The sequence below is a fragment of the Brachyhypopomus gauderio genome, chromosome 5 (genome assembly GCF_052324685.1).
Source record: "Brachyhypopomus gauderio isolate BG-103 chromosome 5, BGAUD_0.2, whole genome shotgun sequence".
NCBI classification, from domain to species: Eukaryota; Metazoa; Chordata; class Actinopteri; order Gymnotiformes; family Hypopomidae; genus Brachyhypopomus; species Brachyhypopomus gauderio.
Window position 1 is genome coordinate 33,383,797 of NC_135215.1, and position 26,059 is coordinate 33,409,855.

The 26,059-nt window shown below is 39.9% G+C and overlaps 1 protein-coding gene across 1 annotated transcript; it reads right to left on the minus strand.

Moving 5' to 3' along the window:
- Window positions 1-17,418: 17,418 nt before the first annotated feature.
- Window positions 17,419-24,929, minus strand: LOC143513965 (hyaluronidase PH-20-like). Its single transcript, XM_077004645.1, has 3 exons — window positions 23,991-24,929; window positions 23,763-23,852; window positions 17,419-18,385 (listed from the first exon to the last, which is right to left on the minus strand). The coding sequence occupies exons 1-3, from the start codon at window positions 24,927-24,929 to the stop codon at window positions 18,050-18,052; spliced, it is 1,365 nt and encodes a 454-aa protein (XP_076860760.1). The 3' UTR covers window positions 17,419-18,049.
- Window positions 24,930-26,059: the final 1,130 nt, after the last annotated feature.

Genomic DNA, 26,059 nt, shown 5'->3' on the forward strand with positions numbered 1-26,059 from the left:
CGGTTAATATCCAGGACATAATTAAGCTAAATATCAAGATCAACAACTGTAAGTCATCAACATGACAATAAAATGTAACACTGCAGAATGGACATACTGCTAACCAGCTCATCTTGAAAAGGGTTCAGGTGTTTCTCCCAATGCAGACCCGAGAGAGCATATGGGTGTTCCAGCTGAGGATAGCAATGGTCCCACAAATATGTCCTCTCAGGCGGTACATCTGATAGTACGAAAAGTGACACTGTGTATCCATGTTGCCTCATGCAAGATAATCAGTAAATGGAATGTTTCTGTATTTAATAATAATGTCTTAACTCTCATCTTCTTTTGTAATATACACGATTCATATTTTTTTCATAAAATTTTCATTTTGTATTTCTAACACTTACTTGTTAATCTGTTATATGGTCGAAGTCTAGATATGTTGACCTTCTGGACCGAAGAGACACCCTTTTGCAGAGTGGCTACACCTTTTGATGAAACATCCAACACAGTATATGGTCCTTGGTGCAGACTTCCAAGACTGTCTCCAGTGCTTCTTAGAGTCGTGGGAAATAAGAACCTCGTCCCCAGTGTTGGCTGCAAATACCTTGGCAGACTTTTGCTTCTGGTCTCCAAAGGTCTTTTGCTGCTTCCTCTGTGCTGCCTCTATATTGCTAAGGACCTACAAAAATAATCACTCATAAAACAACACATGTACAACAGTAACAAAGATTATGGTAAAGTTTTCATGCAAACCTTTTCATTAAGGATCTTCATTTCTGGACCTTTCCTATTAATGTCATCTTCTGGGTCAGCAACCTCAAAGTCATCTCCCATAGGAGAGGCATTGATGACTTCAGGCAGACGAGGGTGCCGGTGAAACATCAGAAAATAGGGGCTGTACCTGGTAGAGCTCTGGAAATAAATTTGCAATAAAAAAAGAAATAGAAAAAAACACAAAAGTTTACACTGTTATTTGCTATAACTTTAACTTTTAATTCACAGACTTATAATCATTCCATCCTTTTAGGTTGATATTATAGACATAATTTTATGTATGCAAACCTGCTTGGCAGTGTTGATGCCATATACCACAGCTGGTAGGTGAATGTCCCAGTCATTGTGATTCTCATTTACATATTTTCTCAGAGCACGTTTGATGTTTTGGTTTGTCCCTTCATCCTGTACATATTAATCTGTGAGTAAATACTGTAGCAACAATACATAAAAAGCACACAAATATAGTACAAGTTACCTGGCCATTGGTCTGAGGATGATAGGCACTGGACACAGCGTGTTTAATATTCATAATTGTGAATATTTGGTCATTGAGCTGTGGACAAATTAGATTTAATATATTTTCAGATTTAAACATTGCACTGCATGTAAAGCAAAGACAATATAGGTAAAGCAAAACAATTTAGATATAAAGTGTGACAAATAGGGGTGGGAATCGTTTACTATCTCACGATTCGATTCCGATTTTGGGGGCCACAATTCAATTCAAAAATTGATTTTTGATTCAAAACGATTTTCGATTCAAAAAACGATTTGATTTATAAAAATGTCTGCTTCAGTCTATAAAATCTGCATGATCTACTATGATCTACTACAGTCTACTTTGCAAGACAGAACGACAAATACAGAAAATTAAGTGTCTTTCACATTTAATTAACAAAAATTAAGTGCTTTGGTAAAATAAAATGGTTTTTGTTGTTACCAAAATTCTTGAGCTTCATTTTGCGAGCTGTCAGGGCTAGCTCGGATGCAGTTCCCCAGCCGTCGCTAGGGGCACCAGTCAGTCCCAGACTAAACCGACGTAACCGTACGTTCTCAGTCAGTCTCTGCTTTCTCTGTGATTGCTTATCTTTTAATGGTCTCGCCACCTCTCTCTGTTATGCTTTCTCTTTACTTATTCGAGTATCTCATGCGTCGCTTCCTGACCCATCTCAAGTTTTCCCAATCCTGTATGTGTTGTTTTTTTTGTTTGTTCTGGGTCGCTGTGCGCGTTTCCCTCTCGCTAATACATTTGAGTGTCAAACGTCTTGATCTTGCGAGCCGGCACTTGGGTCCATCCTTCTCTATATTATTTCACTTGGGTCCATCCTTCTCTATATTATTTCTCACCCTTCTCTATATTAACGCTCCCGTGCTCACCGCGTTACACAAGCCTTGCGCACGAGCTACATTGTGTCCAGTTCGGCCTTCCCCGGCATTCGGTAAAAACCAAAATGAACCCATATTTTTGCCTTAAATGAAGACCGGACAGGTTAAATATCTCTTTCCTCCATGTGTTTTGAACCTTTTCCGTGCATGAGTGTGTCTCAGAACATGCTGCGTAAAGTCTCGCGTAATTTTGTAATTACGTAACGCGAGACTTCACCATGACTTAGAATCGATTTTGGGACATTTAAAATTGATTCTGAATCGTAGTAAATGAGAATCGATTTTTGATATATGAATAGATTTTTTGGCACACCTCTAGTGACAAAGTCCTTACCCCATTGACAAACTCTTTGCCTTGGTCTGTGATAATTTTCCTGGGCATACCAAACATGTACAACTTGTTAATCATCACCAAGGACACCTCACTCGCTGTTTTTGATTGCAGAGGCTCAGCAATAACCCATTTTGTATATAGGTCAGTCATGGGCAAAGCATAAATGTTGCCATGTGCAGTTTTGGGTAGTGGTCCAATTAAATCCAAGCCAAGTACCTCCCAGGCTTCCTTCACCTATACAAATATGAATGTTTAGCCTATTTAAATAATTGTAAAACCTTGACTGTAATGATATTGTAAACAGCACCTTAATAGAATGTAAAACAGGGACAACAGTTTTAATGGGATCATTCATCTGGCAGCGATGGCAACATTTGACCTAAAAAAAATGCAGAACAAGTGGTTTTTAAAATGCATCTTTAATAAGGGAGTGCAATATAACCAAAATATTGCAATAGTCCTATGATCTATTGATTACTAAAACAAAAATTAACCTTTTTTGCTTACTGAGCAAATACCTCTTATGTAACGATCAGCATTTACACTTAATTTACTTACTAACAATTAAGTTAATGAAGATGTTCACTAAATGTTCACAGAGAACTTAATACAGATAGAAAACTGTTTGCCAAATTGAAACACTTGGATTGCAAGTGTAGGTACTAAAACATAATAGCTGCAATACATTACCCAATCAGTGACATCTTTATTTAGCGTAGACCAGTAATAGCCAGCAATGACCCTGTTTCTGGTACCCCTGACGCCATTATGGTTTCCAGTACCAGGGTTATTGTGGCACTCCATCAGAACAGACCTTTTCTTGTCCTCCAAAAGCACGACCAAGCGCATGTAACGCCTGCTCGGGCCTGTGTAGAAAAGTCTGTTCTCTGTAGAAAAAATAAAGTAACGAACACATTTCTGTTTAAATAAAAAGCATTTGCGGTTAGAACTATGTATAAAGGTTCATTTGTGGAAAACAAGTCTAGGTAACTTAAACCTGCCTTTAAGCATGAAGCTGGAAGCTGCTAACCGTATTCTCACCCGGTCTCTGCTCCCCACGGTGGAAGCAAACTCACCTTTCAGGAAATAATCCTGCAAAACCAAATAGCAAACATATTTAATAACTGATTAGCCTGCACGGATAAATAACTGTATTAACTATTTTACCTGAACGGCACGATAAAATTTGAATGTTTTCATTGTCGCAGATAACAAAAGACAACCACGACCACCTAGCCAACTACTTTCCAACACTCTCAAAGAAGAGCGTTGTAAAACAGAAAGGGCGGGATAAATTGTATGACGTACAATTCCGCGCATGCGCAGTCAAAATTGGGTTTCCGGTTTGGATTGGGTAACGACAAGCAGCATGAGCGACGAAAATAACGGCAAAAAGATCGTGAAAAGCAGTATCCCGGTACACTACATGAAAGCGGGGATAAACTGTTTTTTTTTGTTTTCAGTGTTTTATTGTTTCACAACGATGGGTTCATACATGTATTTCCAACAAGTTTAACATTTCTAGCACCAGCCCATCCACTCCAAGTGATTTTTCATAGTCTTTTAAGAGACTGTGTCGTGCTTTGATCCTCTTTCACCTAGCACAGCATGCTCGTTGATTGCAAGAGAAAACATTACCAGTCTTGTCTTTATCCTTTTATTAAATGTATACAAAAATACAGAGCGCTCTGGAGAGAACACACACAAGCCTATCTACTCTACCCTATGGCTCTGTGCGCAGGTCTCTGCCTGACACATTTTCCTCCTGTTCTATATAGTGTGGCCTGGGTATAAGCCCCCCCCGTTTCTTTTGGACTTTCCCTAACCTAGCCTGTTAGACAAAGGCTGATTGTCTAAGACATTCACAATCCGCTGAGCTCATCTTGTTTTTTCCCTAAATCTTACAATGACTTTTGCCAATTATGATTTTCACAGACTTAATAGTGGTTCCATACATAGGAGTTGCACGTAGATCACATACGTTAAACATACAGATGTTTCCTTACTAAGAGTGGGAGAGAGGCCTTCGCTTCCTGGTCCTGTCAAACTGATATACGTTCTTATTCTTCTTCTTAAGCATCCTGTTCTTTTAGAAAACGACAGGCATTTGGAATATGGGACAGAGCATACAGGCCTTTTCTCAGACACACTTGATAATTAGCTATTTGATTAATACTATACTGTAAGCAAAACATAAAGTGATTAATATTAGAAGTTTAATTAATACTTTAAGACTGGTCAAATTATATATGGATTATGATAAGCTGCTTGATCAATACTGTAATGTAAACAATATATGAAGGGATTAAAATGTAAATCTCAACAACGGAAAGTCCATTTCTGCCACCGAGCTGTTGCACATTGAGGGATCATTTCAAGAAAGTGAGAGGGATCATTGTGCATTCTCTGTCCCAAGACCTGTGTTTCAGGGGGCGGGGCATACAAAATCTTGAGAGGGATCATTCCTGCCCAAACTATTTCATACCACATAGAGCACATATGTCAAAGTTAAGGCCCGCGGGCCAGATCCGACCCACGAATAAATAGGTAAATAGATACCCTGAATAAATAGGTAAATAGATTATTAAAATGGACTACTAAATAGAGGAAACCATACAACATTTACTCCCTATTGCAATGTACTCACAAAAAAGCAAAAACACACTGCAACTTCCATCGCAATCTTTTTGAAAAACACCCGCAACATCAAACATTTTAGCCCGCAACAATCACAAAAAAGGCCCGCGAAATCCTGGTGGGACGGTTATATATCCAATTCTCTGTTGTACACTGTGCGAGCCTAAATGCGACGTCATTTTGTTCTGCGTACACCCGTGTACAAAGAATGACAATAAAGATTGTCTAAGTCTAAGTCTAGTTATGACAATCTGGAAACAGGTAGCAGCCCCAAAGGTACTTTCGGCGCATTTGAAATCCCAGCTGTATTGTCTGTTCCATGTAAGCACGGGCTGATTCTTGAAACTGCTGTTTGGTGACAGTGACAGCCTTACCAGAGGATAGTGATGGGTCTTTCTCTTTGGCATACTGAATGGACAAATTATGATAGATTTCTAAGGAGTCCCACTTGGTTTCCCACAGTGGATGCCAAAACTCCCAATCAGTGGTGGACGAAGTACAGCAATTATGTACTTGAGTAAAAGTACAGTTACCTTGCAATGAATATTACTCAAGTAAAAGTAAAATATTCACCTCAATTTTTTACTTGAGTAAAAGTGCAAAAGTATCTGCCTTCAAAAATACTTAAGTATTAAAAGTAAAAACTTTGTTTTTCTTAGCATCACATCAAAACCCCTAGGCCTACTCGATCAACAGGTGAACAACGAAACAGTGCCTTACATTTGCCTAGCAAACACAAAATACTCAAAACTATTATATTTAAGTAAGACCAAGTGCTTTTGAAGCAACAACACAAAAAGCATTCATTCAAGTTTCATTATTTTATTTTTCATTTATTTCGGTTGTCAAAAAACGAATAACAAAAAAACAAACACCATCACAACTGATGAAAATTAATAAAAACTAGGGGTGGGCATAAATTAATTTTTTTTATCTAGATTAATCTCACTGAAATCTTGAAATTAATCTAAAATGTCTCATATGCGTGCTACCCAAGTAATGACTAAAAGTCAGTTTTTGAGATGGGGTTTCTTAATACAGGGGGTGCATTAGATCAGGGGCTCATCTTCTGTTTCCAAAATGCATCAATAGAGGGTTTTCCATCCACCGAGTTTTTGCGCATTTTGAAAATGTGCATGAAAAAAAGCTGGATGGAAGACCAAAATTCGAAAAAAGCCCCAAATATCGCAAAAAGATTTTTATGCTAGGAGGAGGTGGAAAAGTTAGACTATCGCATCGCCAAAATTCAGAAAAACTGGGTGGAAAAGGGTTTTTCGCATAAACGATGACGTATCATGCCTCAAGTCATGTGGTTCTGTACATGATCGCAAAAATTGAATTTAACTTCTCCATGTATAGAAAAGAAAAAGAAAAAAATGTTTCAAAACCTCAACGTGCAAAAATGCGTAACTGCCAGACGGACGTAAAACCACTATTGTTTGGCGTCCTCTCACGTGATCTAAAGTTTATTCGCATAACTGTAATGAATGGAAACAAGGCTTAATTCGCATTTTTTTCTGCCAAAACTTGGAAATTACGCATTATTTTTTCGAAAGGTTTGGATGGAAACCCGGCTACTGACTGCTTGAGAAAGCTGTTCTACTTGAAGAAAAAAAAACATGCTCAATAAATGTAGGCTACTCGTGTTCAATGGTTTATTCAGTTAAACATGAATTTGTAAGCCTACATACTGTACATTAAAAGGGGTTGATAACATGTTTATTCAGCTAAACATGATATTTGAAATGTAAGCCAACATTTGGTACATTTAACCTCATGGACGTAATTTGGGGGGGACTTTTTCAAAAGCCGGTTTTGGTCCTCTGCAGTTTTAACGGTTAAAAAGAAATATTTAAATAGTTACGAATCTAGCGCTAGGACCATGCAGAAAATGACCGCTCCGAGCTCCGCTCCGGTAACACTTTACGTTCCTAAAAATGAATTTTCCATGAAGCAAACCTGGCGACTTCGTGGCTGCATCCATGTAAGTACACAAACGATTTGTAATTAACAGGTTTGAAAACTCGTTCTTGCCCCTACTGTGCAATTTGGTTAGGAATACAGCCGAGCTAAACTATCAAGGTGAAAGTCATCATAGTTTGCTTACCCATTTTGACCCAGTTCCCAACCCAACTTTAAGAATAGATTAACGGCGATAATTTTTATATCGCCCGATAAGAATATCAAATTAACGAATGCCGTTACTGGCCCACCACTAATAAAAACACAACTGATAAATCGTTCACTATAAACATTACATTTGATGAAACATTACCTAAGAGGCGATACAGTATATGAAGAGGTTATACGTTGTCCACCACATGGCGGGATAGGGAAGCTTAGCATCTAGAACTAGAACAGTGTGCAGCCCAACCAACTGAACTCATAATATTAAACTTGACCTAATAATTAATATAATAATAATAATAAATATAATAATAATAATTTATCATTTAGCTTCGCTTCGCTCATATTTGCTTGCCTTTAACATTTGATGTGGGAGTCTCCTGTGTCAATCTATCGCTTAGCATCTCCACAGATTGCAATTTGGGTACTAGTACATTGCTTTGGATAAAAGCATATGTTAAAAGTAGTGTATTTCGATGTGATATAATTAACCAGGGTATATAAACCACGCTGTTGGTATACTCATCTAATGGCGAACTTACCTCGATATATTTTTTCAAGTTTGACGGCGAGTTCATAAATGATGACCGCGATGTGTTCTTCGGAATGCAGAGGAGACACTTGAAGGAATACGAATCATTTTTCTTTTCGAGGAATTAAAACAATTCGGCTAAATAAGGCCAGGGGTGTTGGGGAAAGCCATCTGTTGCAGCCATGTCAGATCCTCAACCAATTAGCATACAAAGCTTAATCTCTTACTGAGCGCTGATTGGTTATAGTCTGTGACACGGTACACTTTGACCCGTTAATTTAAAAATAAAAAAGGAACGAGATGTTTCTGTAAATATAACAAAGTGAAAAGTAATGTTTTGCTTTGAAATGTGGTGAAGTAAAAGAATAAAGTCTTACCAAATAAAAGTACTTGAGTAAAGTACAGATACATGGAAATGTTACTTAAGTACAGTAACGAATTACATTTACATTTATTACAATTACATTTATGGCATTTTAGCAGACGCTCTTATCCAGAGCGACTTACAAAAGTGCTATGTAGTTGCTTGGAATCTCCAAGGTAGAATAGATAGTCCTGAACACAAGGTACTCTAAGCTGGAAAAACCACTAGACGAAAGTCAAATGATACCTAACAATTATACCTGAATATACACATCCCCTGAGGAAAAAGACAGTAAACAATTCCTATAACCCAATTATGCACAATACCTGAGGAAAGAGACGATAAAGTACAATAGACAAAGCATAATTATGCAAAGTGCACTTGAAAGAGGTGGGTCTTCAGTCGGCGTCTGAAGACAGCAAGTGACTCCGATGTTCGGACACACAAGGGAAGTTCATTCCACCACCTTGGAGCCAGGACAGAGAAAAGTCTGGATGCTTGTCTCCCATGTGTCCTGGATGATGGAGGGTCAAGACGAGACATACTTGAGGCGCGGAGGGCTCTAGGTATGCATCTGGGTTTTACCATGGCCATCAAGTAAGGAGGAGCTGGACCATTCTTTGCTTTGTAGGCCAGCACCAGGGTTTTATATTTGATGCGGGCAGCTACCGGAAGCCAGTGGAGGGAGGACAGCAAGGGAGTGACATAGCTGAACTTGGGAAGGTTGAAGACCAACCAAGCTGCAGCGTTCTGGATCAGTTGCAGGGGTTTGATGGCATGCATAGGAAGACCAGCCAGTAGGGAGTTGCAGTAGTCCAGTCTTGAGATACTTGAGTCTTGAGATTTACTTTGTTACTGTCCACCACTGCAATTAATAATAGCCAAACCGGGAGTGAACTCAGCAATGTAGTTGTTTATGTCACTGAAGGATTTCTCGAGGCTGGCTGTCAGGTTCCCCTTTCTGGGGAAAACCTCTATTATACTGTTCCCCAGTGGAGCTATCTATGTTGGGGTATAACCCAAACCGATTGGAGTAGAAAATGCAAAGAAACTCATCAGGTGTGCTGACTGGTGTGGTCAATGCCTGGAATGCAGAAAAGGTCATGCACCTCATACACATAGGTGCATTCCATATGGCTGCAAAGGGTATGTCCTTGCAGAGTGGAGCAGGACATTTTTTACAACTTGCTTATTTCTCCCCCTGACACTAGACACTTGGTGTCCAAATGTATTGCTGCATTTTCGCCATCAGACAATACTACCCCCCCTAAAGGTAGGGTGGGCCAATGAGTTGAATGTTGCAATTTCTAATGATATATGGGAGGAAAGTTTGTCCAGTATTCATCACTGCTCAGTGAACTCCAGGTATAGACTCATACATTTCAAAGTATTACACAGGTTTTACTTTTCTAAAACCAGGTTGACCAATATCTACTCCTCTGTCTCTCCTTTTTGTGACCGGTTTCAAACCTTCGAAGGTTCCTTGTCTCAATTAATCTGGTCCTGCCCTGTGTTACATGACTGTTGGGTTGGTATCGTCCATTGGTTCTCTGAAGCATTCAAGGTGGACATTGTCCCAGATTACAAATTAGCTATCTTTGGCTATTTTGTATGGGAAAAGATTCCGTGCCAATTCGAAATGTAATCGCTACTAGGCAAAAATGGAAATGCAATCCACAAAATGCATTACTTTTCCATACAAACATGCAGAATACGTGCCACAATGAAATGCAAAAGCACTACTACATTACGTACATACACACTGGCTATACAAAGTTCACCTCTGACCACGACTTTGCAGTATTACAGCAGTATTATGTCTAAATATCTAGTTAGGACAAAACTAGAGTGCTCAATGAACTAAGTTAAAATCACTATAACTCCGGAGTATCATCTGTAGCGTTTTTATGCGTGTGCAAATGAGGGGACTCGGAATTCAGCACAACACGTTCGTTTGAAAAAAATTCACCGTCGTACCTGCTGCTTTCATGTGTTAAATTAAAATGAGCACTTTCTTCTTTGATTTACAACTTTGTCCTACACTGTAAAAAAAAAAATCGTAAAAAAATGGTAAACGACTGGCAGCAGCGGCTGCCAAACAAAAACTTTAATTTTAAAGTAAAAAACCCTGATTTAAATTAAGTGGAAAAACAATAAATTTACAGAAAAATTCATTAAACATTCTGCAGAGAAATACCGTTATTTTACAGATTTTTCCTGGATTATTATGATTTAGCACTTTCAATAAAGTGACAGTACTAAAAGTTTTGCAGAGAAATACCTTTATTTTACAACTTTTCCCTGAATTATTACAATTAAGCACTTTCAATAAAGTGACAGCACTAATAGTTTTGCAGAGAAATACCTTTATTTTACAACTTTTCCCTGAATTATTACAATTAAGCACTTTCAATAGTGACAGCACTAATAGTTTTGCAGAGAAATACCTTTATTTTACAACTTTTCCCTGAATTAGTACAATTAAGCACTTTCAATAAAGTGACAGCACAAAAAGTTCTGCAGAGAAGTACAGTAATTTTACAGATTTTTCCTGTCCATATTCATCGTGACTTCCAGGACAAACTCAAATGTGGAATGCAAACTGCAAAGTTATTTTATACAAATGAAAAAGTATATTGTACCAATGTTGAGCACCTCAATGTCCTCTATCATCACTTTTAATCATTTAAATCCCCAGGACTGTACTCAGTGTCTTTCTCTATCATCAATATCAGTAGCCTGAACACAACTACAAACACATAACACTGATGTGACATGAAAGATACACTCCTTCTCATTTAAATGTAGGGCATTTAGCAGACGCTCTTATCCAGAGCGCCTTACGAAGTGCTTTGCCATCTGTTCACAGAATTAATTCTAAATAGTACATAGATAGGTCAGAATTCAAGATACCCTCGAACCAGAATACTACTAAACTACAGAAATCAATGCAAATACCTAGAAGTACACAAAAACATAGGCTGAATATTGCTAAACTACAGAAATTAAAACGGATACCTACAAGAAATGCAAACTCACATAGGTACTATATCATACAACGGAAACAACTATGACAAGTGCTAGAGATTTAGTTCTACAGATGAGTCTTCAGTCTACATTTGCTGCATTCTGGATCAGTTGTAGAGGTCTGATGACCCATAGAGAAAGATCCATAAGTAAGCAGTTGCAGTAGTCCAGCTTTGAGATGATGAGAGACTGTACAAGCACCTGGGTAGCTTCCTGTGAAAGAAAGGGTTGTATTCTCCGTATGTTGCAGAGAAGAAATCTGCAGGATCTGGTCATTGGCCTCTCAGAAGTGAAAAGCTGAAGTCTGCCTGTTAAAAAGTTGCAGACAAAATCCAAAGTTAGCTGCTGTTAATTTTGTGCCAATAACATTACAAATATTATAGTTCTTATGAGCTGTAATTATACATGAATCTGTATATAATTTAAGAAAGCAGAAAAATACCGTATAAATAATACTGTATTATTTCCGTAAAAAAACGAGAAAAGCATGTAACTTGTAATTATTGTCATAATACTTAAAATAAAAGACATTTTGTCAAATTACAAATAATGTCTGTAATTTTACAAAGTTTTGCATACAATGTTAAAATACATTAAATATTTACAGTTATTTTCTATAAAATTAAGATTTGTTTTTACAGTGTACCACCTGATTAACTTTCTGTTCCACCCCTGACGGGTGAAGAAACATCTGCAGAAAAGCCACACCTCATTATAAGTCTCATGATTCAAAGCATGAGGGAATAAGTAACGGTTTATAATCTGGAAAATACGGGTAGCAATCGCGGGGGCTCCGCTGTGGCGGGTCGAGGTCGCGTTCCGCTCTTCAGCTCTGTTTGCAGGGTTCATCCACCATTACAAGGTGGAATTCAAGCACATGTACGACACTTTCAAGGTCCATTTTCAATATTGTCCAGCACCTTCAGCTTAATTAAGTGAAGCACGTAGTCGTCTGTAACTGCACCAGCCTCAATTTGTCCAATTAGACTGTTTATTTCCTCTTTTATTCTGTCGTGAAAAGACATTTCTGCTGCTTTCAAGTCCAACTATGAGCGATTGCTTCTGACTGGAGTCTAAGTCCCGCCCAAATTCAGGCGAGCGTTCCTATTGGACAGTGATTAGATTTAATTCTGGCATGAATACAGCTTCGCAGAGACACACAGTGGAATACAATGACGTTCAGTCGATTGCATTTCAAGGTGGCTTCTGGCACGAATTCAGCGTTTCTTTCTTTGAATACAAATCCACACACACTGGAGCTTTTACTTTTCATTGTGGCATGTTTTCATCACATCAGTGTTTAAATCAATCTTGTGATCATTACATTTAAAGGAGACATTTATGTCAGAAATACCGTACGGTGAAAAGCAATACCTCGGTGCCGTGATTACATTTCGAGCTGTATTATATTCAATTCTGGCACAAATTCAGCATTTTGGTTTTGAATGGTAATTCTTGTGTATTGTTTTTCAATAAAGAGATAAAGTGCATTGAAACGTAATGTAATAGTGCTTTTGCATTTCATTGTGGCACGTATTCTGCATGTTTGTATGGAAAAGCAATGCATTTTGTGGATTGCATTTCCATTTTTGCCTAGTAGCGATTACATTTCGAATTGGCACATAATCTTTCCATAATTTTGACAGTTCTCTTTCTTTTTCATTTGCACAACAGCAAGCTCTACTGGTGGGTATGGTGGCAGCTAAAAAAGTCATACTTTTATCCTGGAAATCCCCAGTGGCATCATGTTTTAAGAGGTGGTTAAATGAGATGTTATTCATTATAAAAATGGATCGGTTACATTGCAATGACACTAAATTATATAAATGCTTCCAGAGTGTCTGGGGAGTGGTTTTGAACAATTTGGAGGGGTCCTAAATTGATACCAGTCCCAGTCTGATATTGGATATATTCCAGTTTTTCCAGTTTATGCTTGAATTTGACAGCCTGTATTTTATTTATTTATTTATATATTATTTTTATCAATGAATCAATCACAACAGTTGTTCTCACAAAGCAGCTTTACAAGTGTCCGAGTCCTAGCCCCCAGTGAGCAAGCCAAGGGTGACAGTGGCAAGGAAAAACTCCCTAAGGGCATGAGGAAGAAACCTTGAACCAAGACTCGGGGGGAATCCGTCCTCCTCTGGCTGACGTCGGTCACCATGCCAATGACAACAATTTAGACAGAAGAACAACTTAGACATGTAAGAGATAATGTCCATTTTGGTGTAGGCATATCCGGTTAGGCAGGAGGTGGCCGGCCCAGGATGGATCTCTGGAAAAGGCGTGTCTCTCCTCATCTCAGTGTTCCTCGAGAAAATAAAACAGAGAAAATTAGCTCTGTATAAGGACAAATACAGAACAGATGAGATTATAAACATTTCTGGAGTGTGGCAGCAACTCCGGCATTAAGTTAAATTAATACAGCCTAGCTAAAAAGGCAGAACCAGAAGGTAACATAGACTTGGGAGCATTCTGAGACATTGGCATCCATCCACTGCACTGTCAACAAACTTGAGTGACCACGAGCAATGACAGGATGACAGCACCAGCGCCCCAGTCTACCATAAAACCCTTCGCCTATGAATCCCTAGATCTGTACCTTTATCTAAGGGGGGATATTAATTATCAAATGCTACTAAATAAGTGGGTTTTTAACCTAGACTTAAAGATTGTGTCTGTGACAGAGTCCTGGACGCATTTTGGAAGGTTGTTCCAAAGCTGGGGGGCCTTATAAGAAAAGGCTCTTCCCCCAATCATATCAGCCAATGCAGGGCTGATATGATGAAATTTTCTAGTCCTAGTCAGAACTCTGGCTGCGGCATTTTTAACTATTTGAAGTTTATTTAGATTCCTATTTGAGCATCCTGACAGTAGTGGGTTACAGTAGTCTAATCTGGAGCTAACAAAGATGTGCACCAATTATCATCCTGTGATAATGCATTTCTTAACTTGGCAATGTTGCGGAGATGTAGAAAAGCTATCCTAGTAGTATCATCTATGTATTTATCAAATGATAGGTCGGAGTCGAGTATGACGCCTAGGTTTTTGGCTAGTGTGCCAGGTGTAATGGGGTAGTCTGCGAGATTAAGCATTAGATCTGGAATTTTCTGTCTTGCCAGGAAGAGAACTTCTGTTTTGTCCTCATTAAGTTGGAGGAAGTTTGGAGACATCCAGCATTTTTCCCATTTTATTTCTTCTTCTTCTTTTTTTCTTTCTCTTTTCTGTTCTAAATGCTTGGGTGCTAGTTATTATTCCTGATTGTGTATCATTACTAGCATGGGTTGTCTTTTCCTGTGATACCTTATAAATAAAGTATATTTTTTTAAAAAAGATGGTAAATTTTACAAAATAGGAATACTGCTAAATTCTGACAAGGGAAAAGGAAAGCTTTATTACCTGATACATATATGTAGTTTAATGACTTTGTACATTTTGAAATTAAAATTAAATCATATAAATCTTGCCAGTTTTTGATGGAATCTGTACTTACTTGAAGCATCTGAAGGCATGACTATGTACATTGATATATAATTTACCATTTTTTTCTTGATAATATTCATTCTTGAATTCTTTAAACCTTTTATACTGTAATTAAAATCCTATAGTTTCTATTTTGTAACTGCTAAATACTGTGCTGTTTCCTACAGTCTCTGTTGTTTCCACAAAGGTGAAGCTATACTCTACTCACTATGAGTTCCACAGAGAGAGAGAGAAACCATTCTGTTATGCTTGCATCGTTAATTCACACTAGTAATAATTGTTTTTGCTATTACAATTTTAATTTTACCTGTATTTTTACTAGTAACAATTAAATTTGCCATGTGTTCTGCACCTGTGTCTTGTATTGCTCGCCATTAACATGTACACTTGTTTGGCATGTTGTCACTCATTGACCTGACCTATGTGTTGTGTTGTGGCTTTGCTACGTACCTTTGGTTGCTAATACATGGTTTGTGAATGGACCTTGCCTTTGCATCCTGTGTCCAACCAATATGACAACAGTTAAACAGATATAGTATATATTCATATAGGCCCTATCAGTGATGTCAGTAACGCGTTACTCTAATCTTACCACTTTTTTCGGTAACGAGTAATATAACGCGCTACTATTTCCAGTCCAGTAATCAGATTAAAGTTACTTATCCAAATAACTGTGCGTTACTATTTATATTTTCCCTAGTAAAATATATATTTTTGCTTTCTTCTTGGCTCAGTTCTACTTTTGCGTCTGACCGTAGCGCTCGACTCCGGACGCTGCGCGCGACCCTGTGAGAGCGCGAGCACGTTTTACAAGTCATTCTTTGCTGTCTCCTCCCGTAACGATATGTGGTAGTATAAAGAAACACCCCTCAAAAACAGGGGAAGGAACATTTACCTGATGAATTTTAATGTTGCTTTGTGTTCCACGTTTGAAAAGTGCTGGAATTTTGACTAACGTCGCCTACTTTAAAATGCTTGAAATTGTAATGGTATTTCGTTTCACAAGCTGTCTGACTGAACTGGGGTGGGTTTCCCGAAACGTTCGTAGCTTCATACGAGGTTACGAAGTACTTGGCGCTACGAACGTTTCGGGAAACCCACCCCAGTTCGCTTGTATTACGTTTACAAATAAATTTACAAATAATACCGCGCAGCTACACAAACGTAATGTCAGGAGCAGTGATGCCGGTAACGCGTTACTTAGTAACGCGTTACTGTAGTCGGACTACTTTTTTCAGTAACGAGTAGTCTAACGCAACTACTATTTAAAAACTAGTAGTCAGATTAAAGTTACTTATCTAAAACATCGTGCGTTACTATTTCTGCATTTCGGGGGAACGTAGGTTATATTTATTCATTCTTATTTTTTGGCTACACGTTTCTTACGCGGTTACGTCATCTCTGCTCTGCGGCGCCAAAGTCAGATGGAAGGAGAGGTTCGCCTTTAGCAGCTGGAAATACAGGCATTATTTTGATTTTATTTCGGCTAAGGAAGACAACATTAAGGTCCGTTGTACACTCTGTCCTGGCGACAGAGTGCTGTCTACTTTCAAAAACACAACGTCAAACCTGAAAAAAAAAAAAAAAAACCGGGGCTTGGCGGCGAACGTAAATTGTTACCGGGCGGGGTGTAAAATTGACTAAATTCAGTATTATATCGCGATCAATCGATCGCCGGTGGTTGGCGCCAGATCGAACTAGTAACTCATTGAATCATAGATGTGGATCAGAGGTAAATAAACTGGATTTTTTTTTCGGCGTGAGATATCGGAAGTGTGGCGTAAGCGTGTGAAGACAGTCAAATGCGTGTGTCTCAATGCGTGACAGTTGGCAACCCTGTAAGTGGGCGGAGTTGAACAGAAAGACTGTCTTATTTATTTATTTAAAAAACATGTAAGCCTATTTCAAGAAAAAGTTTACAAATGCCAGTGTAATTTTTGATGTTCCGGTTAAAATACATGTCAATAAAGTGAGTATTGGCAGAACTGGTAGTCATTTTCATGTTATAGGGGCGGGGGATCAGCCTCTGCTGAAAGTAACTAAAAGTAATCTAACTTAGTTACTTTTAAAAGCAAGTAGTCAGTAACTTAACTGAGTTACTTTTTAAAGAAGTAGTCAGTAGTCAGTAGTCGGATTACTGTTTCAAAGTAACTATGGCAACTGGTCAGGAGATACTGTAGCGACTCCTACTCCTCACGGCGAGTCTTGCCCTTTAAGTGACACTGGGCAAGCCTGCGCCAGTGAGGAGTAGGAGTCGCTACAGTATCTCCTGACATTACGTTTGTGTAGCTGCGCGGGCAAGCCTGCGCGCGCCAGGGTTGCGTTATCAATAAAGTTTCCCTCCTCCAGATTTTTGGATTAAGCAGTTTCTGCCTCGGTTACCGAACCTGCTTCAATACATTGTTACTGTTAAAAATGCACTTCCATTAAAGTGAGTATAGGAAAAATTTATTTTGCTGCTGAATGTAACTACTAAAGTAACTTGTAATCTAACGTAGTTACTTTTAAAATCAAGTAATATGTAACGTAACTAAGTTACTTTTAAAAGGAGTAATCAATATCGGATTACTTTCTCAAGGTAACTTAGCCATCACTGGGCCCTATACTATATACATATTTTCACGAATATAGTAAATATGAATATGCCCAAATAGATGACTATACACATATATGTATATACACAAAAAACACAAATAGATCATTATGCAATGTAAAGTTTTTTTATTTTACATTGTAGTTTTAGTTATGATACTTCACTAACCTACCTGCTTGCCTACAACCAAGGATGGAAGTAGGGGCCGAAGAAGAATTTACGTGCATAAAACTTAATACAATATAGTTTGTAAGAATCTAAAAGAATTTCCCAGCGAGTTATGGAACTCTTACCCTGTTAGCATAACCTTTCCCAGCACACAACAAGAGGTAAACCAAAACTAAACATGCCACACTGATATAACTTGAATACAAATGGTCAGTTTTATCCCATTGCTATGGGAACCTCTTGAGGTAAACAACCATTTGTTGCCCCCCATGGTTTTATGGAAGAACACCAGATTCTGCATCCCCCACAGGAACACATCCCACCACTCCTACAACATTAAAGAACTATTCTTATAAAACAAAGACCCAGTTAGATGTTTAGATGTCTCCATTGTTTCTTATTAGTAAATGAATAATTTTCCAGCAATTCCTTATGAAGCAGAGCTAGGCATATCTTCTTCTGCTAGTTAAAAAGTGTCAAATTGATAAAATGCAAAAACACAATTTCAACACAGAAAATTCCATTTGCAGGTCTAAAGGTCTAAAAGTCTAAAGGTGTAAAATCTCATGAAAAATTACTTAAAAGCAATTATCACAATACTTGATTGTAACTTTGTCATGCAATATGACTTAAAATTTACACTTCAATAACCATTTGAGTTTTGGAAACTGAACTGGGCATGCTTTTAGAGCATTCCTGACCCACATAGCACTGACAGATAAACCCATCTTTAAAGATATTAAGGTCAATTGAAGAAGGCACACCAATAGCCACATATTTCCCATTACGCTTCTGAATTTTGAAGTTATTTGGGTTCAGGTGCAGGTAGACGTTCGAGCTGGGGTTCTTGCGGACACAGCGTCCATTTCTCTGACACAGGGTGGTACTGCAGAGCTTTGCAGCTGCAGTTACATTGGCTATATATGGGCCAAGGGTGGAGGGCAAATAGGCGGCCAGTGCTTCACATGAGGCCTGGAGAGAGAGAGAGAGAGAGAGTCAAATAAAACTTCATTTAGTTTCTTAAATGTGTGTCTCATCCATGTTCTTTGTCACTTGTTGGACCTGTGTCATGAGTGTTATCCATCGTATTTAGTGTTGTGCGCTATTTTGTGTTATAGGGAAAAAAAGATTGCTTTAAATGCTACTCTTGTCTCTGCATCCTGTCTTCATGCAACAGCACAAAGGATAGTTTGCAATAATATCTAGTCCCATACACAACAGGCTGAATATATGAACTTTTCCAGCAATTTGTGCTACATTAGCACATCATGCTCACCAGTGAGCATTGGGCATCCTGGACCCTGTTTACTCGTTGTCATTTCTTACACCAGACCCACTGTTTTCAGGTGTTCTGACCCAGTCATCTAGTCATCACAATTTGGCCCTTGTCAAGATCACTTTGACTTTAATGCTTACATTTGCCCATTTTTCCTGTTTCCAACACATCACTTTTAAAAACTGACCGTTCATTAGCTTTGCTGCCTAATATACCCCACTTCTTTAAAGTTTTGGAAATGACGTGTACAAATCCTGCAGTGGTCAGCGAGATTTTAAGCCATTCTTCTTGCAGATTAGTGGCACCAGAATCAGGCATTGAGCGTGAGACACACGCATTTGACTGTCTTCACACGCTCTCACGCCACACTTCCGATTTCTCACGCCGAAAAAAAAAATCTAGTTTATTTACCTCTGATCCACATCTATGATTCAATGAGTTACTAGTTCGCTCTGGTGCCAACCACTGGCGATTGATTGATCGTGATATAATACTTAATTTGCATCCATTTTACAGCCCGCCCGTCAACAATTCCCCCCCCCCCCCCCGTCAATAATTTACGTTCGCCAGGTTGATGATCATCGATTCTATTTACTTGTTTTGAGGGAAATGTGTTGCCAGCAGACTACATGAAACATGAAATCATAGCATACACAAAAGTAAATGAACCACAGCTGCCTTGGTAAAGTCAATTAGGTAAGACTCAGGTGAAACACATGTGAGTGTTCAAATAACAAATTCAGCAGACCAATCAATTGAGACATCCTTGGGAAAATATTTGAGCCACACATCCTTGAGCCACCCATCCAGAAGTGGACAGCCATCAAAACTTAAACAAAAAATAAAACCTCTGGTAAAGATCAACCCTCACATCACTTCCAGAGACTTGCAGACATCTCTGGCACTATCTGGGACAAATGTACATGCGTCTAAAAGATACGTCTAAAATAATTATTTGGCCACAATCACAGGTGCCATGTTTGGAGAAAAAGTCAACACTGCATATAAAGAGAAGAATCTCCTCCCAACAGTGAAGCATGGTGGTGGAAATGTGAAGGTCTGGCCCTACTTTTCTGCCTCCAGACTTGGACGACTCCATATTATCCAGGGAAGCAACAATTCTCAGACCTATCAACAAATTCTTGACCAGTATCAGTCAGAGAGTTGAAGCTGGGATGGAAATGGATTATTCAACAAGACGATTTAAAACATTCCAGCAAAACTACCAAGGAAAGGCTTAAGAGAAAGAAGATTTGCACTCCCACAGAAGTGCAAGTCATGCAAATATGGGCAGTCATGGCCTGGTGGTTAGGGAACTGGTCTTGTGACCGGAGGGTCGTGGGTTCGATTCCCAGACCTGAGGCCATGACTGAGGTGCCCCTGAGCAAGGCCCTTAACCCTCAATTGCTCACTTGTATAAAAATGAGATAAAAATGTAAGTCGCTCTGGATAAGGGCGTCTGCCAAATGCCATAAATGTAATGTAAATGTAAAGTGCAAGATCTGATGCAAGCAGACCATGCCAGATGCCCCACCAGCCTCTCTCAACTGGTGGAGTTCTGCAAGAAGGAATGGGCAAAATCCCAAAAAGCTGATGTGAGATGCTCATTTGTGTTTATAGAACATATTTGGTTGAAGCAATGGCTGGAAAAGGAGGTGCCACAAGCTACTAACTAAAAGACTGCATTTTTTGCACACTTTCAGTTTTTGGAGAGAGAAGTATGTGTCCCTTATTTTGCATAATCTCCTTAACAAATTGAGATTTGGATGTTAAATTCATAAGATTCTAAAAAAATTTTAGAAAACAATGACCATGTTTGGTTGGTTTCAAGCAGCACTGTAAATGTATATATTGAAGTAGCAAGGGGCAGAGAAAAGGAATTAGGAAAAGCAAAGCAAAACAAGAACACAAGGCTGTATGCTAGCAATTGTCACGGGACAGTTCCGGACCCCTCCTGTTGGGCGCATGTTTGTGTCGTCTGCGTCTGGTTATGTCCATGTTTGAATTTCCGTGGGTGTGGGTCGTTCGTGGATATGTTCATCGGTCTCACCTGTGCCTCGTCTCGTGATCACTGGGGATTGTGTAGTTGTGTAGTGTCTCCGTGGGTGCGGTTATGTCTTGTGTTAATCCGTCTCACCTGTGGCTTGTCTCGTCATCACTTGGGGTTTATGTGGTTTGTCTATTTAATGTGCGTTCGCGCAATGTCCCATGCTCGTCTTTGTCTAAACCTCATGCCAGTTCCCCGTGCTGGACTTCACCGTTGTATTTATGGAATAAATGCTTATGTGTCACTATCAAATGCTCGTCGTGCCTACCTCCTCCCAACATAACATAAAGACGAACCGACAATGCTAGGATACGTTTCTTGGGCCAGGAAGGGTAAGAAAAAAGGCACACGCCGTCATGCGACTTCCCCTGCGCAGGCTCGAGAGGATGAGAGGGAGAGGAATGCCAAGGCTTTCTTTCAGGCTGCATGGAGAGAGGGGAGTCCTCCACCCTGGCAGACTTGGAGGAAGGCGCGGAAGAGCCACTGGTGTTGGGTACAGGTGCGTGGGCCTTAACCCCTCCAGAGTTTGAGTTTGGGAGTGAGGAGTCCAGAGAGGAGGAAAGTCCCCCTCCCTCTGAGGGCTTGGAGTAAGAGACGGAGGGCGAGGCCAGCTGCACTCCTTCAGTGCACTCCGCTCCCCCAGTCACTTAGGAGGAAGTCAGCCCTCCGCCTTCTGTATGCTCCGCCCCCACGGAGTACTACAGTGAAGGCAAGAGTGAAGACGTTAGCCCCACTCAATCTGTTTGCTCGGCCCCCACCGCGTACTACGGGGAGGAAGAAGACCTCAGCCCCCCTCCGTCCATTTGCTTGGCTCCCACTGAGTACTACATGGAGGAAGAAGATGAAGTCAGCCCCCCTCCGTCCGTTTGCTCGCCCCCACCGAGGGCAGCTAGCCCTTCCGCCTCTGTGTACTCGGAGGTGACTGTGAGGTCAGAAAAGGGGCACCAGAGTGAGGATGAGCGCCGGTCTGAGGACATCCCTCGTTCCACCTCAGAGGCGAGCAGCATGGTCTGCTCGCCCTACCTCACCTCAGAGGAGGCCATGTCACAGAGCCTGAAAATCTCCAAGGAGGAGGTGGAGATGGAGACGGCGGGGGGCAACCCAGTGATGCTTCAGGGAGCGCAAGAAGGGACTGGTATGGCCAGAGGCCCAGCGTGGAGGTTCGAGGTGCCCCGACCCAAGAGTGGCAACAGGCAAGCCCTCCGGTGGTGCCCATAGGAGCTACTGACGTGCCCAGAGCAAAGCAAATGTCCAGGGCAAAGACCGTGTCCAAAGTTGGGAGGGACTCCGCCTCTTGCTTCGCCTGCGGCCCTAGGGGTTACTATCAAATGCTCGTCGTGCTTGCCTCCTCCCAACGTAACAGCAATGATATAGCATTGTAGGTACCATGCTAAACCAACAGGTGGCAGTACCACTGGCAACACATTGAACAAGCTTGCTTTGACGGAAGTAAGGGTGTGTCTACAGTTCAGGTGTTTAAATACCCTGAACAGCCATTCATCACTCTCTCTCTGGTTTGACTGACACCGAGGTTAGACCTATTAAAGAGAGGCTCCGCCATTTCTCTCTCTCCGGTTTTGTTTGAGAGCACGCGAACTTTGGTACGACTAACAGCAAACAGCTGTAAGTCGTACTACTTAATTAACGAGCCCGAGTTACGGTGTAATCTAACCAGCATACTGATCAACGTTACCGCGACAACAGATTCACCGAACTACTTCAATCAAGCTTGTTAACGCGGCCACACGGACTGAAACAAAGGCGATCAATTCCCTGTAGTTAAACCGTGAACGAGACTCTCATTCCTGGACTTCATATCCAGAAGGACGTTTCCCAGCACACCTGGACGACATCGCTTTATCAACGAGGAGCCTGCGGTGGAAATGTGGAAATTCCCTCCTAAGTCGGGGAGGACGACGACACTACCCCAAATCCTCAACACGTGAGACTCTAACCGCTGGGCATAGTTTATAAAAGGGCAAAGTTATTTGAACTGTAGAGTTAACCAAGCTTTCTGTTAATACATTCTGAATGTGCTTAACTTTATTTTCATAATCTTCATTAAGATTTGTACACACAATGTTCTCCACCTTGCATGCAATCTCTCCATGTTTTTATTTATCTAATTAATGAACAACTTGTAGTCTTCCCCATTTTCAGACACACCACATTAATTTTTAGTTATTAAGCCAGCTCCATTACCCTTTGTTCTGACCACGGTGGAATAAACCAGCTGAGCTCATTAACATAGTCGCGCTGCCCTACTGTTTAAAGTCTGCGCCATTTTAGTTGCTTTGTTCTCCATAGGAGAACTGAGACTACAACCCCCGCCTCCTCACACGTGCACAAGTGCGCGCACACATTACTCTCCTCCCCTTTTTACACACACACACACACACACTAGATACCCAGTCTTCACTGTTAATATACTGATACCTGTTGATGCTGTTTGTGTTTTAGAATAGTTGGTTTTAAATAAATGTATCATTTATTTTCACCAAATTGTCTGTGTTGATGTCATTCAAAAGTGGTTGTTGCCAAAACCTCATAATAAGAATTCATAGTTAAATCCTTCAGATACCAAACCATTAATTACCCTTAGTTGATAATTAAATGTTATGGTTCTGGTATAATATGAGACTGATTCTAAATTAATGAGACTGATTGATTAATTATTAAGGTAAAACAAATTATATCTACTTTAAAGGATTAGTAGATGAAACCCCTACAGCATGACAGTTCACAAGGCTGTATGCTAGCAAGGATATAGCATGACAGTTTTATGCTTCAGTAATGCAACCTGAAATAAAGAAATAATCATCAAATGAATTAATTAATTGATAAGAAAATGCTGTCATGAAGTAATGAAATATATAACCATTGCATATTCTTATACAGAGTCTAAATGGCATATTGTCTCTGTAAGATATGTACTGAAGAAAACAATTACTGAAATATTAATATCATTTGCATCTCACACAAACTGAAATAACATATAGTTGTATTTGTTGAATATTTGACATTACCTTGTTGTGAAAATCAGCACTTGCTCCCCAGAGTACAGTCCCTGATGCACCTAAAGCTGCACTCTCTCCAATAGTGCTCACTAGATCTGCCTGAAGAGTAGAAATATACAGGGACAAAAATGACCTCATACTGGCAATAGCTCATTGTATTTGTCTGTAAATACAAAACCATATAAGTACGATTCTTAAGTGTGGTTTGGTTTATCAGTTATTAATCTACAATCTCACCTCATCCAGGTAGGCATTGTTCTGATCATGGAACACAGGGCGGAGGTAGACATAAATGGGGACAGTGTAGTTTTGTCTTGGGAGGATAGACACCCTCACAGCCTCCTCCACTTGACCTCTGACAAAAAGAGCTGTGCTGGGGTTTTTTCTCTGGCCGACTGACAAGTATGCAGAAGGATATAAAGCTGTGCTGGATTCCCAAAGCCAAAGGAGTTCATTATTAAGACGTTTAGCAGACTCTGAGCATTCTCCTGTGTACCCTGGTTTATCCCAGCCATAGTTGTGACAATTTGGAAACAGGTAATAGCCCCAGAGGTATTTTGGGCGCATTTTAATTCCCTGCTGTATTGTCTGTTCCATGTAAGCACGGGCTGCTTCTTGAAACTGCTGTTTGGCGACAGTGACAGCCTTAGCAGAGGATAGTGATGGGGTTTTCTCTTTGGCATACTGAATGGAAAACTTCTGATTAATTTCTAAGGAGTCCCAGTTTCTTTCCCACAATGGATCCCAAGACTCCCAATCAATTACAGACAAGCCAGTGATGGACTCAGGAATGCTTTGTTTTATGTCACTGATGGATTTCTTGAGGCTGGCTGCCAGGTTCCCCTTCTGGGGAATACCTCCATTATACTGTTTCCTGGTGGAGGTGTCTATGTAGGGGTATAGCCCAAGACGATCTTTGTAGAACAGGAAAAGAAACTGATTAGGTGTGCTGGCTGGTGTGGTCACTGCCTGGAATGCAGAAAAATCCAAAGAGATGCCATTGGTATCGCACACATTGGTAGGTGCATTCCATATGGCTGCAAAGGGTGTGTCCTTGAAGAGTGGAGCAGTTGTGGGAGGCAGAGCCAAGGATATGCTGACCAACGAGGTGAGCGAGTAGATCAGGATAGGCAGGCCAATAGGAGAATCTCTCCATGACTGACTGACACGGCACATTGCTGCAAAGAAATGGAGAGCAACCAATACATATTAATAACCAGAGTTGTATAGTAACCAAGTAGAACTACTTCACTACTGTACTTAAGTACTAAAATGCTGTATCTGTACTTTATTGGATGTACTTTATTGGAGTATTACTTTTTTTCTCCTACTTCCACTTTTACTTCACTACATATTTTCCAGTTTAGTTTTTTTTTTACGTGCTGTATAGTTACTCGTTACAATTATAAACATGTTATAGGTATTGCTTACTGTCTTTTTCTCAGGTATTGTGCATAATTGGGTTATAGGAATTGCTTACTGTCTTCTTCCTCATATGATGTGTATATTGAGGTATAATAATGACTTGGCATAATTGTTAGGTATCATATGACTTTCGTCTAGTGGTTTTTCCAGCTTAGAGTACCTTGTGTTCAGGACTATCTATACTACCTTGGAGATTCCAAGCAACTACGTAGCACTTTTGTAAGTTGCTCTGGATAAGAGCGTCTTCTAAATGCCATAAAAGTAAATGTTAGCTGGCGCTGTCACCGGGTCAAGCGATCAGGTTGTCTTATGAGGAAACTGCGCATGCTCCGGCCGCGTCTGCTGCTGCCTTCACTCAACACTTGAGCTTCGTAATCTAGGTTCACTTGACACGTCGTGACCATTGGTCGTGACTGCCACAAGGGCAGTGTTGCCAACTCCTCAGTAAGGAAAGTAGCTACTGGTTGTCCTAAAAGTCGCTAGAAGTCTCTAAATGCTGTCATCACCTAATTTGCATAATATATGTTTTTTGAAGCTGTAAAGGAATAATGTTGGGAGAGAAAAAAGTGAGTAAAAAACACCCTAAATATGTTAGAACTACAAATGAACAACATCTGTTGCCTTTGAAATAGGTAGTCACTTCTCTAAAGAACTACATGACTTTAATGCTTTGTATAAATCATTTTTACGTAAATGACAAATAGTTTTTTTGCTGTGTTGTTAAAAGTTAGTATAAGAGTAGCAGTTAGCAGGAATGAATGAGGTGAAGAATGATTGAAACTGTGTGAGTTAAATGCAGTGATTTCTTTTCGTGTCTCACTGAAGACTAAAGCATTTATATTTACATCACGTTCTGTAAATACGGGGCGGGGCGTTAGCAG

Bases quoted from the DNA above. Each gene is read 5' to 3' on its own strand.
- LOC143513965 (XM_077004645.1), bottom strand. From the start codon at position 24,929: ATGTGCCGTGTCAGTCAGTCATGGAGAGATTCTCCTATTGGCCTGCCT. The intron at 23,853-23,990 runs GTGAGATTGTAG...TCTACTCTTCAG, and splicing joins ACAATGCCTACCTGGATGAG to GCAGATCTAGTGAGCACTAT. The intron at 18,386-23,762 runs GTAATGTCAAAT...CTCTCTCTCCAG, and splicing joins GTGCTGATTTTCACAACAAG to GCCTCATGTGAAGCACTGGC.